Below are 15,792 nucleotides of genomic sequence, written 5' to 3' on the forward strand. Positions count from 1 at the left end.
CAGATGGGTGGAGGAGGGTTTAGTGGGCTTGTAGAATGGGGTGAATGGTTAAATAAGTACAAATTAATAGCTGATGGATGGTCACGGGGATGGGAAGCACAGCATAGGGAATGCAATTAACATTAATACATTGGCTAGGTGGAGGGTCGGGGAGGGAGGGAGCAATTGGAGAGATCGTTTTACGAACTACATAGATGTCTAACCAATATACTGTATACTTGAAACTAATTAAAATTTTAAAAATATAAATAAATAAATAAACTAATGAAAAAAAATAAGGTCTTCCTGAATGAAATAATTTGAAATAATTTTGAAATAAATCAATTCATAATGGATACGTGGCATTGAATTCAGGGACTCACAGAATTTCTGAGGTTTGCACTTCAACTACATGTAAAAATAACTTGCCACTTTGACATTTCAGACTCCACAAGCCTATTTGTTCAACTGATTTCTAAATTAATATTATGTTAATATATTACTATCATCCTGAGTATCTCCTATGTTATTATGCATTCTTACAAAGTATGAAATTGAATAGTATGATTTTGTCATGCTACATCAACAACAACATTTAAAACTTTTTGACCCTTTAAAGGCTTTTTCCTATTATGGAAATTTTCAAATGTAAACAAAAGTAATGAGAACAGTATAATGAAGCCACATGTCCTATAACCAAGCTCAATTATCTACATTTTGCATTTCTGTCTCTTTCTAGGCCTATCCACTCTTCTTTTAATCCCCTTTGTAATATTTTAAACCAAATCCCTAACATTGTGTCATTTCACTAATAAATACTCACATATATATCTCTTACTGATGAAGATTTTAAAATACAACAAATATTTGGGAGAATTCACCAGTGAGCAATTTGGACCTAAGAGTATTATTAAAAGGAAGGTTTTTTAACTACAAATGCAATTTCTTTCAGAGATATTAAGGTAATCTATTTTTTCTTGAGTGAGTTTTGGTAGTTTGTATCTTTCAAATAAATTTTCCATTTCATCGAATTTGTTGAATTTATAAGGTATAAAGATGTCTGTAATATTCCTGTTATATTTTTAATATCTGTAGAATCTGTAAATTATGTCATCCTCTGAGTCATGGCACTGGAATTTGTATTCTCTACATATCTTTTTTTTTCTTAATTGGTCTGAAGAGAGATTTATCAGTTTTATCTACTTTATGAAGAACCAGCTTTTGGTTTTATTAATTTTTACTTTCCATATCACTTTTTCCACTTCAATCTTTATTATTTCCTTTCCTCTGATTACTCAGTCTTCTTTTTCAAGTTTTATAGGGTAGATGCTAACTCAATGATTTGAAACTTTCTTTTTTTCTTACATAGGTATTTAGTGCTATTACAGTAGTCCCCCCTTATGCATGGGAGATACATCCAAGACCCTCAAAGAATATCTGAAACTGTGACAATATCAAAACCTATATGTACTGTGTTTTACTATACATACATACTTATGATAAAGTTTAATTTATAAACTAAACAAGTAAGAGATTAACATAGCAGAAAAATTATAACAATATACTGTAATAAAAATTATTTGAATGTGGTCTGTCTCTCTCTTCTCTTTCTCAAAATATCTTATTGTATTGTAAGTACAGTGTGAACATGATGGACCCAAGGATGATTCACCTGCTGGAGCAGTACAGCGCAAGATTTCATCACACTACTCAGAACAATGCACAATTTAAAACAAATTTTTTATTTCTAGAATTTTCCATCTAATATTTTTCAGACTGCAGTTGACCACGGGTAACTTAGATGGTAGAAAGCAAAACTGCAGATAAATGGAAGACTACCATAATTTTACCTAAAGAGTATTTTAGCAGCATCCCACTAAACCCGATGTGTTGTATTTTCATTCTCATTCAGTTCAAAATATTTTCTAACTTCTCCTTTGATTTCTTCTTTACTCATGGGGTTATTTAAGATTGGATGCACAAAGGCGATCATCCACAGATCTCTGAGATTCTCTATGCCATTCTCTCCATTCCAGGACTCTGTCATCTAAACTCTGGCTGCCTTGGTCTCCCTGGACTTTCTGTTCTGTCTCAACTCAGTCTCCAGAGTTTTACCTGGGTCACTCTCCCCTGTGCTGTGAGTTGGAAACTTTCAGTGCATCAGAGGCAATCACAGGGCTCCTCATGTTAGTTTCTCATATCTCAGGGATCACTGTCCTTGGTTGTCAGATATCCAGTGTCGTGAAGACCATCGTTTCATATATTTCATATGTTTTCTCTAGTTTTTTTAGTTGTTGCAGGGAAGAGAGTTAATCTGGTCCCTATTACTCCATCTTAGCTGCAAGAAGAAATCCAGTTTTGTTTTGTTTTATATATATATCATTATGAACTCATGATTTTTATATATTTTGTTTGTATATTGCAATCCATTGCAATCATTTTCCTTTTCGCTGTTCAAAGTATCACAACTTCGGCCAATGGGAGCCACTACACGTTGGCTTTTGGATCCTTTTGTTTCTACTAGTCCCTTTAGTGCAAATGATATTTAGGCACTATGGTATAGACATTAGAGGGTAATTATATATTTGCATTTGCTAAACTTATCTTTAAAAAATAGGAGAGCAAGAAAACAATAGAGAGATGTTTTACATTTACAAATATGTACACTTCAATAAAAAATACACCTGTGTTGAAGAAGACTCAATTCTGCCACATATAAGTCATTAACATTCTTACCTATTAAATGGAGACCTCAAAAGTTCTTATCATTGCTTCCTAAATATGGATCTCCAAGTTTCCACACACAGTCCAATAAATATGACTTTATCTTCTCAAACTGTGTGCATTCAATCTAAGCTATTTTTGGACTCTGATTTACATAGGCCTAGCAGCCTAGAAGGAAGGCCTCCTACTCCAATATGATTTGATAGTAGCAGAATCTATCTGAAGACTAGGAGTGTGTCATCAATAAATATTGCTAAGTAAATAAGTCTCCAACCAAGACTGAGCACGTCAAAGTAAAATTTAAGTCCAAGGGACCACAGTAATAGGATATTAATATTCTTCCACATATTCCTAATTTTCTGTCTTCCTGCCCCTGGTTTAACAATCTAAGTTGCCACAAATCCTCAAGTGTCCTTTCTAACTTATGAAATACTTCACATTTTTTAGTTTCAGTGAAACCCCTACACAGTCTCTTTCAGATCAATGATTCTTAAATTCATAGATTCTTCTGGGTGCAAGAAACTCTAAAGACAGACCATCTCGTCCAGGTGCATCTCTTCATAGATAGGAAACTAAAGCACAGAGCTTTATGGCACTTGCCTCTATTAGCAAACCGAGAACCAGAGACTTGATAAAGTATTATAACTTAGAGATTTAAAGATTGAGATTTTCTAAATCACACAACATTAAACACATCTAGACCAACAGCTAGCTCTCAACACTCTGTACCTGATATTTCCCTAATTGTTTATTTAAAAATTATATACCATGATGATAGCAAAACAAATTATTTAGAAACTATATACTGTAGTGATAATAATGGTAACACAACTTTTTAAGAGCATTTGTAAATTTTCAAACATTATGTCAATGTAAATTACATTTTGTGTAATGTCTTAGTATGAAAACACTTTGTCAGAATGTAGATATTTTAACAAAAAAAGCTTTTATTATATTAAAACCTGAGTCCTACCCTTGGTCTCAAGAGATAAAACAACTAAAATAGTTTTGCAAAAGCTGTGCATGTTTAAAATGCTATCTTGCCTTTACTTGAATGCTATCTTGCCTTTACAGGAAAGTAATCAATATTATACCACAAACCAGTCTTCTCAACAGAACAAAGACTTTGTTGAGCAACAGAGATGATCCTAAAACCTTTGTGGACCAGCTTTGATATGAATCCAGTAGATTCTGATTGCTAACAGGACAAACCACCAATCCTGGACTATAATCTTAAGAACCTTCTCAGCAAACTGAGTCTTCCAATGCAGACATTAGCTTAGCTGCTACTTTGTCAGAGAGAATAATTCCGATCTTTTAAGTATAAATGTACCATAATTTTTGGCCATCTCAAAATGCTCAAGGAAGCACTTACTGATCCAATAAGTCTTGATTTGTCTTTATTGAGTGCAATTTCGAATGACTGTAAAAATCCTACATATAGTCATTATAACACTTTTTGGGCACAATCTGTTCATCCAAAGGCATTTCTACTCTACACTATAAACAGCATTAGATGTGACTAGAAAAACATTCACCTACCAAGATGTTCAGGGCAAGGTTATAGGAAATGAATAAAATATTATGGTTATATACAGTCTCAGCTACACTAAGATGTTCTGCTAGAGCAATAATTGAGAATAAGGTACCTATCCTCTCCACTGGCTTTAGGTTCTGATCCTCAAAATACAATTAAAGCTGATCCATCATTTAAAACACAAGACAATCACAGGCTCTCTTTTAGATACACTAGAACAGTGATTTAAAATTTTTTTCTCAAAGTTTACTCTGGTTTTCCAGCAATTCAGATATTATAGCATCTATTTTAATATTAGTAACTAACATTTACTTACCAATCTCGATACTAAGGCAAGCACTTTGCATATATTACTTCAATTAATACCCTGAATATTAATTTGCCTGCTTAGCTAACAAGTGGCAGAGACAAGATCGAAAGCCTAGCTGACAACAAAGCCCAGGCGCCTATCTACTGTGCCTTATTACCATAGTTTTAGGTAACTCAAAAACATTTCTTCTTTTCCTAGGGAGGAAAAAAAAAAATTATTTCCCACTAAACTGTAAACTTAAAGAGACCTGAAGAGACCAAGCCCAAACAGACCTGAATCATACCTGCTTTGTTTCAGCACTGTGCTGCTAGCAGGGCAGTTTCTAATAGTAATTAACTGAAGGGAGGTTAAATGAATAGGTTACTCAACTACTGAGTGAAAGGCAAGACTCACATCCATTCACTTAAGTACTATATAATACAGTTAAAATCTATACAGTGAAAAATTTTAGATAACACACAAGTAAATTTTATAGTAGCCAGTTTTTCATTACATGTATGTAAGAATTAACTCCTAATTATTTTACAGCTCTGGAAAGCAGTAGAGGTGGCACGTAAGTGAGAGATTACAAAGGAACTAGCATTTTCATCATTGCTAAAATAAGAGATTTCATATATTTGGTATATATGAAGGGTATAAGGTTAATTATATATACATATATATATTCGCCTCTCTTTTCACCTTACATATTTAGCTTAATCATATACACTGACCACATTCCCTTCTTAAAAGCCAAATGTTCAGAGGAACTAATGATATGTGAGCCATTAAAACGCCAAACAAAAAGCCTTCTGGCCACCGCCATACCACCCTGAACAAGCTCGATATCCTCTGATCTCGGAAGCTAAGCAGGGTCCGGCCTGGTTAGTACTTGGATGGGAGACCACCTAGGAAGACCAGGTGCTGTAGGAGTAAAAAATGAAAAATAAGGGATTGTAAACTGAGGAGGTCCTTGCAATCTGTGAGGGCAACCAAGGGTTGCCGCGCCTAGGAAAAAAAAAAAAAAAAACCCTTCTGGGCCAGAACCCCGCGGCCGTTTCCGGCGCTCAGGACTGGAAAATGGCAGAGCAACTTTCTCTAGGAAAGGTGCCAGAACAGGTACGCTCCATCCTATTCAAAAAAACTGGGAGAAAAGGGACTGCAGGCCACAGGAGGCACCCGGTCTGCGACCAAAAGCCCGGGGACAGCAGCAGCAGCAGCGACGAAGGCAGCACTGTGGTTCGCCCGGAAAAGAAACGGGCGCCCCACAATCCGATGACACGCAAGACCCGCAGCCGCGGCGGACGCAAGGCGGCTTGCGGGGACGTGAGCAGTGATGAGGGGCAGGGAACGGGGCAGGAGACGGAGTCTGAGAGTCTCGGCGTGGTCTACAAATCCACCCGCTCCGCGAAACCTGTGGGGCCAGAGGATATGGGGGCGACTGCCGTCTACCAGCTAGACACAGAGAAGGAGCGTGCCGCACAAGCCATCTTTGAACGCAGCCAGAAAATCCAGGAGATGCTGAGGGGCAAGGAGGATGACAAGATCTACCGGGGAATCAACAACTATCAGAAATACATGAAGCCCAAGGACACGTCTATGGGCAACGCTTCCTCCGGGATGGTGCGGAAGGGCCCCATCCGAGCGCCCGAGCATCTCCGAGCCACTGTGCGCTGGGATTACCAGCCCGATATTTGTAAGGACTACAAGGAGACTGGCTTTTGCGGCTTCGGAGACAGCTGCAAATTCCTCCATGACCGTTCAGATTACAAGCACGGGTGGCAGATCGAACGTGAGCTTGACGAGGGTCGTTATGGTGTCTATGAGGATGAAAACTATGAAGTAGGAAGCGATGATGAGAAAATACCATTCAAGTGTTTGATCTGTCGCCAGACCTTCCAAAACCCTGTTGTCACCAAGTGCAGGCATTATTTCTGCGAGAACTGTGCACTGCAGCATTTCCGCACCACCCCGCGCTGCTACGTCTGTGACCAGCCGACCAATGGTGTCTTCAACCCAGCGAAAGAATTGATTTCTAAACTGGGAAAGCATGGAGTTGCAGAAGAGGGTGGGGCTTTCGATTTCCCAGAAGAACCCCGATAAGGGTCCAATTCCGATTAGTTAGTTTTCCCATTATACTCCAGTCTCAAAATAAATATTTTAGAAAATTTAAACAAGCCTTCTAAATTCAATACATTAGGTTAACATTGAAATAATTCTTGTCACATACATCAGTTTCTTTAATACATATATTTCATAGTCATTAGCAATGTAAACGCAAAAATAAAGTAAGCTTCTTGTTTAAATGAGTGACCATTTCAGAAAGGATAGGTTTGGTATTATTGTTGCCTTAAACTGATTTTAATTTTATCAAACACTAGTTCACTTCTATTCCTCATTCAAGTATGTTTAACAATGCTAGGACACTGATATGAACGATAACAGGAAACACTAAGGAAAAGTAGTCATGGTACCTACCTTGGTTAGGTGAATGACTCCTTTAGAAGTAACTGAACAACCCATGAAGCCAACGTACTGAAGTTCAGGACAGTGCTCAGCAAATGCTTTCACTGACTGATCTGTCACCTAGGGAAGAGACATAAAGTTAATCAAGTTGGCATTCCAGTGAATTAAAGATTTGGCTCCTCAAATTCCCTCTGCCCGACTTGCATCATTAATATTTCCCTTTCCATCAGATCATTTGAATCGGTATACAAACATGTTGCAATATCTCCGTGGTTTAAAAAAAAAATTCTCCCTTGACCCCACGTCCTTTCTATCATCCCATGTTTTTCTACATCATTGAGAAAACACCTTAAAGATGTCAACACTACCTACCTCCACTTCTTCATCTCTCTCAATATATGTATTTTTTATTGACATATAATTCACAGACTATAAAATTCACCTTTTCAAAGGGTTCAGTTCAGTAGTTTGGGTATATTCACAAGGTTGTGGGACCATAACCAACGTCTAATTTCAGAACATGTTCATCACCACAAAAAGAAACCTCACACCCATTAGCGTCACTCCCCTCTTCTACCCCCCACCCCAACTCCCTGGCAACTTTGTTTCTATGGATTTGCCTAGTCTGGACATTTTTTGTAATTGAAATTATATAATTGGTTCCTAAAGTACAACAATGGTCTCTTTATAAGGTTTCTCCCTTCAAGAAATCTGGTTTTGCCCTTCACTCCTTCGAATTCTCTGGACTTGGATGGTATGATGGTTAATTTTAAGTGTTAAGTTGACTACATCATGAGGTGCCCACATATTTAGCTAAACATCATTAGGGGTGTGTTTGTGAGGGTGTTTCTTGATATAATTAACATTTGAAATGGTAAACTAAAACAGACTGCTCTCCCCAATGTGAACGGGGGTCTTATCCAACCCACTACAGGTCTGAATGGAACAAAAAGGCTGAGTAAGAAAGGATTTCTTCCCTTCCCTTCTTTTTCCTTCCCTTGCCTTCCCTTCTCTCTATCCCTGACTACCTTCAAGCTGGGACACTGGTCTCCTACCTTCAGACACAAATTCAGACTGGAACTTACACTATCAGATCTCTTGGCTTTTAGGTCTTTGGAATCAGACTAGAACTATATCATCAGCTTTCTTGTGTCTCCAGATTACCAACTGCAGATTTGGGGCTTTTTCAGCCTTCATAACAGCATGAGCTACTTCCTTAATCTCTTTACACTACTAATTCTGTTTCTCTGGATAACCCTAATTAATGTAATACATATTAGAATCCCCTGAGGAATTTATTAAAAACTCAAAGCCAAAAGGAGTGAGGCCCGAGAATCTGTATTTTTAACAAGCCATTAGTGACTCTTAGGCATGTGAAAGCTTAAGGCCCCAGTGCTGCAAAGAAGTTACACTGACAGCTTTTGGCATTTCTACCTGGCCCTGGTTTGTTTAAACAGAGGGCAGAATGAAATTCGTTTTTTGTCTTCCCACACCTCCAAAAAATTTCCATGTATTAAATTTTCTTCTTATAATTGTGCTAACGTTTTCTTCACTGTTCCACAAAGTTGTAGCTTATAAAAGAAGGTCCAAACATTCTCTATCATAGGCTTAATTTCAGATTCATTTTCTTCACAGTTAAAATGAAATTAACAAGTTAAACACTTATGTTAGTTTTTCAAACAGCAGTGACTTACATCTCCTTTGCATTAGCTTTAATATCGGTGACTCTTACTTTGTATCTTATCTATTCTGAATAGATATTGGAATATAAAAGTATGTGGACAGCATTAATTCTAAAACAACACAAGAGCATTTTCCTAAAATAATGAAACCAACAGTATCCATAGTACATCTGATAAAAGATTAATTCTGCCCTCAAAAGGAAAGTATGCTTCTGCATATTAAGACTAAGGGTGCCATTGATAAATAAAATATGGGCCTTTCTAACACTCATCTTTCTAAAAACGTTATGTTAACAAAGAATATTTAAGACACTAAAATCGCCTAAAGCTTCAATGAAAACAAGTCTCTTTTAAAAAGGGGGTTGAGAGAGTAATAGAAGTTAAATAAAGATGCTCAGTTGGTGAAATATCCTGCCCAATCTCACTTAAGCCTTTCAAACATTGAGTTTGTCATATATCCATCTTCATGGAACTCAGCTAAGGATTAAGGACACATAAAAAGCTCAGGTCCAAGGTGTTAGAGCTTTCAGAGAGAAGAAAAAGGGGTATTAAAAATTTGCTTGGTGGCTCTTTCCTTTTCGCTCTAGCAATCAGAGTAAGAGAGTACAAAGAAGCCTCCAGCATCAACAGAGTTCTATGAGTCAAGCAGGACCAGAGTAAGTCCTTGGGGTACAGAAACACTCTCAGCTGGCTTGGGTGCATTTTTGGAGACTAATAAAAGGGCCTTGAATATGTGGGTGGGTTTCAGCTCCATTTCCAAGGATAGAAATCATATAAAATGTTATATTTCGTTATTTTTAAAATGTGTAGTTAAAGCATGTTAGTTTACTCTCCTGGTTACTCCAAGAGATTCTCATCATAATTTGGGGGCTCTATGGGCTAAACTGCAGGACGGGAGTGAGGGAAACATAGGTGAAAGTTTATTATTATTTTTTAACATTATGATAAAAAAGAACCCCATTTTGTTAAGGTTCTCAGCCTGACTGCATATCAGAATCACCTGAGGAGCTTTTTGATTTAATTTCTGGGTTTAGATCTGCATCAATTTTATTTTAAAAGCACCCCAAGGCGATTCTAATGTGCAGCCCGGGTAATGAACAAGTTCTAAGGCCTTTCACACAAAGTGGGGTCCTCAGACCAGCAGCATTGGTGTCAACTTGAGCTTGTAAAAACTGCAAAATCTCAGAACCCACCACAGACCTACTGAATTCTAATATGCATTTTAACAAGATTCCCAGGTAATTCCTATGCACCTTAAAGCTTGAGAAATACTGGTGAAAAGACAAAGGACTAAGGCATCGTCTTGTGATAAGATGAAGCGAAAATGGGACAGCTATGTCACAAACAAAGCACTATGGAGAATTTTTTAAACATCTTTATTGGATATAATTTATATACCATAAAATTCACCCATTTTAAAGGTAAGAGTTCATTCAGTTTTAGTAAACCTATACAGTTGTGTAATCTTCGCCACAATGCAGTTTTAGAACACTTCCATTGCAACATCCCCCAAATTTCCTTTATCCTTTATGGCCATATGCAGTCAATCCCAGCTCCCACCCCTAGACAACCATTGACTTGCTTTCTATCTCTATAGTTTTGCCCTTTCTAGAAACTTCATATAAACAGAATTGTACTATAAGTAGTCTTTTGTGTTTAGCTTCTTTCACTAGAATAATGTTTTTGAGGTTCATCTGTGCTGTCACACGTATCAATAGTTGGTTCATTACAATGCCAAGTAGAATTCTATTGTATGGCTATACTACATTTTGTTTATTCACCTGTTGATAAACACTTGAATTGTTTCCAGTTTGAGTCTTTAATAAATAATGCTGCTGTAATCATTCTCATATAAGTATTTATATAGATATATATTTTCATTTCTCTTGGATAAGTAGGAGTGAAATTGCTGAGTCATGTGAGAAATGTAAGTTTAATTTTTTACACATTTTTTTTGTTAGGTTGTTTATCTTATTAAGTTGTAAGAGTTATTTATATACTTTGGATATAACTCCTTTAGCAGATATTTGTTTTACAAATATTATCTTCCATTCTGTACCTTGTCTTTTCATTTTCTTAATGGTGGTCTTAGTGCCAACATTTAGGTCTGTGGTGCTCTTGGTATTAATTTTTGTGAATAATGTGAAGTAAGGTGAAAGTTTCATTTTTTTGCATATCCAGTGGAGAAAGGTGCTGTCCCAGGACCATTTGTTGTATGAAGACTACGTACTATGGAGGAATTTAAAGCTCCAACCTGGAATGGTTTGACTTGAAGGATCATAATCAAGTGACTAGGAAAACCAGGCAGTAGATAAAAATCAGTATGTAAATAAAAGTGTGGCTCAGGACTTGGAGAGAAGTATCAGAAGATAAAGGGAGATAGAGATCAGCTTGCAAAGCAGATTTGGATCTTTTAGTCAAGGCTGTGATAGAAAGAGGAAGATGAACCTCAGATTCACGTGTTATTCTTCAAATTGCAGAAGTAGAGAATGACCACCTCCTTAAGCTGGCATTCTAAAAGACAAGCTACACTTTAATATCCACATGAAAAGGGTACAGGTGCATTTATGTTACAATGAGGAAAAGCATTGGTGGTAAGGAACGTCTGTTGTACCTTCGTAGTCAAGAGAACCATGAAAAGTCTGAATAATATAAACACACACAATTCTAGTAGAGCTTCAGTTTGTGAATCTTAAGGGGGCCTTCTCTAGTTGCTAAACCAGAAGGAAATGAAAACCAGAAATGCAAAGGACAAAGGAGAAAAAGAAGAGGATGCTGGTTCTTACAAGTTCTTGAGAGCTACATTCCATCAGAGATCTTTTGAGAGTGATTTCTTATGCAATCAAACATACAGACAAGAGAGAAATCTCTTCAGGAGGTAGAAATAATGGGCCTAGAAAATGCTAAAATAAGGGGCAAAAGTAATAGCCCCTGTGGTGGAAATGGCCATATATGACTAAAATAGTCTTGGCTAGAAGAAAAAGAAAGAGCAAAATGCAAGCAGGACAGGGTCATTAATTTTGCTTGGAGAGTTACTGATTATAAGTGTGATTCTGAATTGTGGCACTGCTGAATCTGAAGATTCAGTCTCTGGACATAGCTCACGCTCTGTCGAATTTTGGGGTACTAGTAGCCAAAATTTTCAAGAGAGAGTAGATAATAAAAACACCTAGGTAATAAAAATGTGTATATTTACTAAGGCCCTAATGTGTGCCAAGCTAAGTCATAACAGCCTTGAGAGGCATTATTATCCCCATTTAACAGGTGACTAACAGCCTATTAGAAAATGACTTGCCCAAATCAAAACACTAGCGAGTGGCAAAGTGGGGCTTTAAACTTTGGTCTTTTATGTTCTGAAACCCATGCTCTTTACCTTATACGAATTAGATTGTAATTCATTTCATGGTGCTAGTCTCACTTAAATGCAAATGAAAAATCGAGGCCCTCCCTTCTGTCCCAGAGAAGTACAGTGGCAGAGATCAAGGCAAAATGGGTCTACTCTATAAATAATTTTCTAAGAGAAGCGCTACCCTTGATTACTTTTTTCATCTGCTGAAGATAGAAAGGGTTTGGTGCCAGTGCTGTGATTGTCTTGTAAATCCTGAGAACCATCACAAAAGAGGGAAGCATACAAGAGGGCTGTGGTAACCTGATTCAAAGATGTTGAAGAAGCTGGATTAATAGTAGTAAATTATGAAACCACAGAAGTAAAAGCTGATAATCCAAGAAAGCATTTTTATCTAGAAAAGATTAAAATTAAAGAAGAAAAAAATAAGGATGGGAGAAGCTTTTACATAAATTTCAGGATTCTAAATAAAGAGATGCAATTTGTTCTTATTTTAAGACAAAGTTTCTTGGAACATGGTAGGAGAGATCTATCTTTATCAGAATAAGACTGATTCAATGAAAGGGTTTTGTAATCTGCACTGAAAGATTAACTTTTGGGAATGATTGCTAACATACCTGGGAGGAAAAGAATTTGAAGCCTTAATTGGTAGAACAATCCTTGGACATTTTATAGTGCTCTATTAGAAAATTATTCTGTGTGATCCTACATGAGCATGCTAAATAATATAAAGTATTTCTTGAACTTGCTCGGAAAACTTTTTTTTAAGTTTTCTCCAAACTTCACCCAAACCTACTAATTCAGGACCCATAAGTTATACTTTTAATAAGTTATATTAATGGTTCACATGGAATCGATCAGGAAACAGTCCCTTGACTAAATCTAACCATCATGACTAACTAGACCCTCCAAATATTAGTACTGAAGATGGCTTTGAGTATACGTTGGGGTTATCTCTTTGCTATCTGTACTGCCACCATAGACCACCATGGTCTGCCACCATATGGCATCCTTTTCATGGACATCTTCAATAGCTGGCACACTGGACCTCTTTCTGACACTCTTGACCCCACAAATCTATTCTCCGCCCATCAAGCCACAGTGCTATTTCAAAAAGCACAAATCGGATCATATCTGCCTGCTATTAAAAATCTCCCAATGATACCAATCACTCCAAGAATAAAATCTAAACTTCTATAACTTACAAGGCTCTGCATGATCTGACTGTTCTCTACTCCTTTCACCTCATTTGATCCCAACATCTTCTCTCCTTATTAACTATGTGATGGTCTCCCCATCTATCTCATTCACTACTTTATTTCCAGTGCCTGGCACAGGCACACAACAGGAGCTCCAAAAATAAAAATGAATGAATATTGTCTTGATGCATGTTAATAAATTATTAGTTCAATATTGAAAAACAAATTCTTTTTAAAGCCAAGAAAATTTAAAATGTTGATCTTATTGGTGCCAAGTGGCACAAAAAAGCAGTGGCTAAAAACAAGATAAATGGTTTGATGATGTTAAGGACAGGATTTTCAAAAAAGGTGAAAGTAGCACTTTGATTCTGGAGTTAACTGTAAAAATAGTATAAGAAAATTAGCAGGGTGACTTCCTAATCTCGCTCAGGACCTCAGACCAATTCAAGGCCTTCTTTCCACCAAGGAAAAAGAACAACAGGGATCAAGGGCATAGCGAGTCAACTTCCTAGGGAATTTTCCAGGAGGCATATGAACTTCTGATTACTTTTTTCAGGTCTTGCAGCCAGAGTAGCTAGTGGGTCTGCGGATCATCCTCACCTTCTGAACGCAAAATAAAGCCAGCATAAAGCAATCTGCTGAGGTTCTAACTGAGCTTTATAATCAAACAGCAAAAACACTGCCGTGTATTTCACTTCAGCAAGATTCACCAAACAAGAAGAGCCATATGGATTCTGGGCAAAGTTCAGTTGGAATGGAGTTTAGCTGTCTACTATCCCCTCTGTCATGTAGCAGGTGTTAACCAAATGAATGGGTTATTGGTTTAGGAAAGCAGAAGAGAAGTGACTCTGATAGTGAATGGCTACCCCAGTCCACTGAATCAGCAATATCTTTAAAAATAAAAAAGGCACATTTATAGCGTGGCTAATAAGGGCTTGTTTCACTCAGGGTTGCTTAGTCCCTTAAGTCCCTGTAATTCAACAAATATTTGAGTACCTACAATATGTACAACACCTCATGTTAAATATTAATGCAGTATGAATATAAGGTACAGTCCCTGCCTCTAAGAGCAGAGGCTATAGGTTGAGATAGCCTCCCACAACTACCAGTGAGATCCCGGGGGATATTTTAGTCTGTACACCGCAACCTAGTTTAATTCAGTTCAGTTTCCCAAGGCCTTCTGACTAGATCTGAAACCAAGGTTGAAGAGGAAACAAATTACAGAGGCTTGAAAGCCAGGCAGAATGGTTATGACTTCATATTAAGTGACTCTATTTTATCGGTAATATGAAGAATGTAGGGCTTAAAAAACTAACCTTTGATTACTTTTAGGTCCCTTGGGTTCAAATACACTGTAAGTCTATAATTGATACATTCATTAAAGGCTAAGGAAAGGGTAATGAAGGAAAAATTGTACTTCAAAGTCCAACAGGTATACACAGGACTAGCTAAAGGACTATTCTGGCCTCGGAGAGGCTGGCCAGGAGGCTATGGCCGCAGCAAGGTTCACACCCCCTAGGAGACAGTACTATACCACACCAAGGGGTGCCTCAGTTAGTCCTAGCCTCATGCCAGTCAGTAAGCACCTACATCTGACAGCTGACAAAGAGTACATAAAGTACTATGACAATAAAAATCCCAAGTGGAAGGAATTTTAGTTAACTACCCAGTAAACATACAATTATAGTTATAGGAGCTTTAAAAGTGAAACACAAAATTTATCCATTTGTTTATTCAACGCATCAAAAGCTATGTAAAAATTCTTTCTTTTTCATTTTCACATTCCTTTTCAGTATTATGTCTTTCACAGGATATAGTATGTACACTTACAATTAATGCACTAAAGAGCCTTCTCCTTTGGAACGATATTACAAAAACACAAAACAAATTAGCATTTGTCACATAAAAGGAAACAGCTAAATATGGAGACAAAACACATGATACGAATTTACTTTATGAATCATTTTGGTAAGACCTTCAACACTGTGCTATTCATTTAATAAAACTTTATAGCTATAGTAAATTTTAAAAAGAAATCTAAAAGAAGATTATGTTAACATAGTTTTCTTTTAAACCATGGTCAGACAACTATATTTATTGAGCACATGCCATGTGCCAAGTACTGTGCTACATACAATTATTAAGACATACAAATTGCCCTGATGAAACTTACAATCTTATAAAAAGAGCAAATGCTAAACAAACACTTATTACAAGAATGATCACTATATTAATAGTCATTTGCAGTAGTCAGTGAATTATTACCATCTATATATGTCATAATTACAGTTAATATGGAAAAGAGCAAAAAATATGAGTAAAAATTATACTCAATTATTAAGAATCAAATTTTTCCCAAATATTTTGAACTAAGTCTTAATTGCATATCTGATATCATTTTAGTAGCATGCTATAAGTATTGCTTTTATATACTATAAGACAATTATTTAAAAATTCATATTCACTAATATAACTTTGACTTTAAATTAGCATGATATAATTATTTCATTAAGTAAATCAGAAACACAAAGCAGTGAAATTTATTTTTTCATTTTTATTATGAAAAATTT

General features: G+C 36.6%; 2 protein-coding genes and 1 pseudogene across 2 annotated transcripts in view; 2 read left to right on the top strand and 1 right to left on the bottom strand.

The window, feature by feature from the left end:
• FBXL17 (F-box and leucine rich repeat protein 17) overlaps positions 1 to 15,792 on the bottom strand; it is a gene marked incomplete at its 5' end in the record, with an annotated part of 440,618 nt that overhangs the window by 307,121 nt on the left and 117,705 nt on the right. Inside the window, one exon of the mRNA XM_015590345.2 lies at positions 7,008 to 7,115. Coding sequence (XP_015445831.1) covers positions 7,008 to 7,115 — 108 coding nt within the window. The remainder of the gene's footprint in view (positions 1 to 7,007; positions 7,116 to 15,792) is intronic.
• LOC112480962 lies at positions 5,344 to 5,462 on the top strand (annotated as a pseudogene).
• Positions 5,610 to 6,632, top strand: LOC102877827 (RING finger protein 113A-like). Its single transcript, XM_015590535.1, has one exon. The coding sequence runs from the start codon at positions 5,610 to 5,612 to the stop codon at positions 6,630 to 6,632; it is 1,023 nt and encodes a 340-aa protein (XP_015446021.1).

This window comes from Pteropus alecto, unplaced genomic scaffold (assembly GCF_000325575.1).
Source record: "Pteropus alecto unplaced genomic scaffold, ASM32557v1 scaffold20, whole genome shotgun sequence".
NCBI lineage: Eukaryota > Metazoa > Chordata > Mammalia > Chiroptera > Pteropodidae > Pteropus > Pteropus alecto.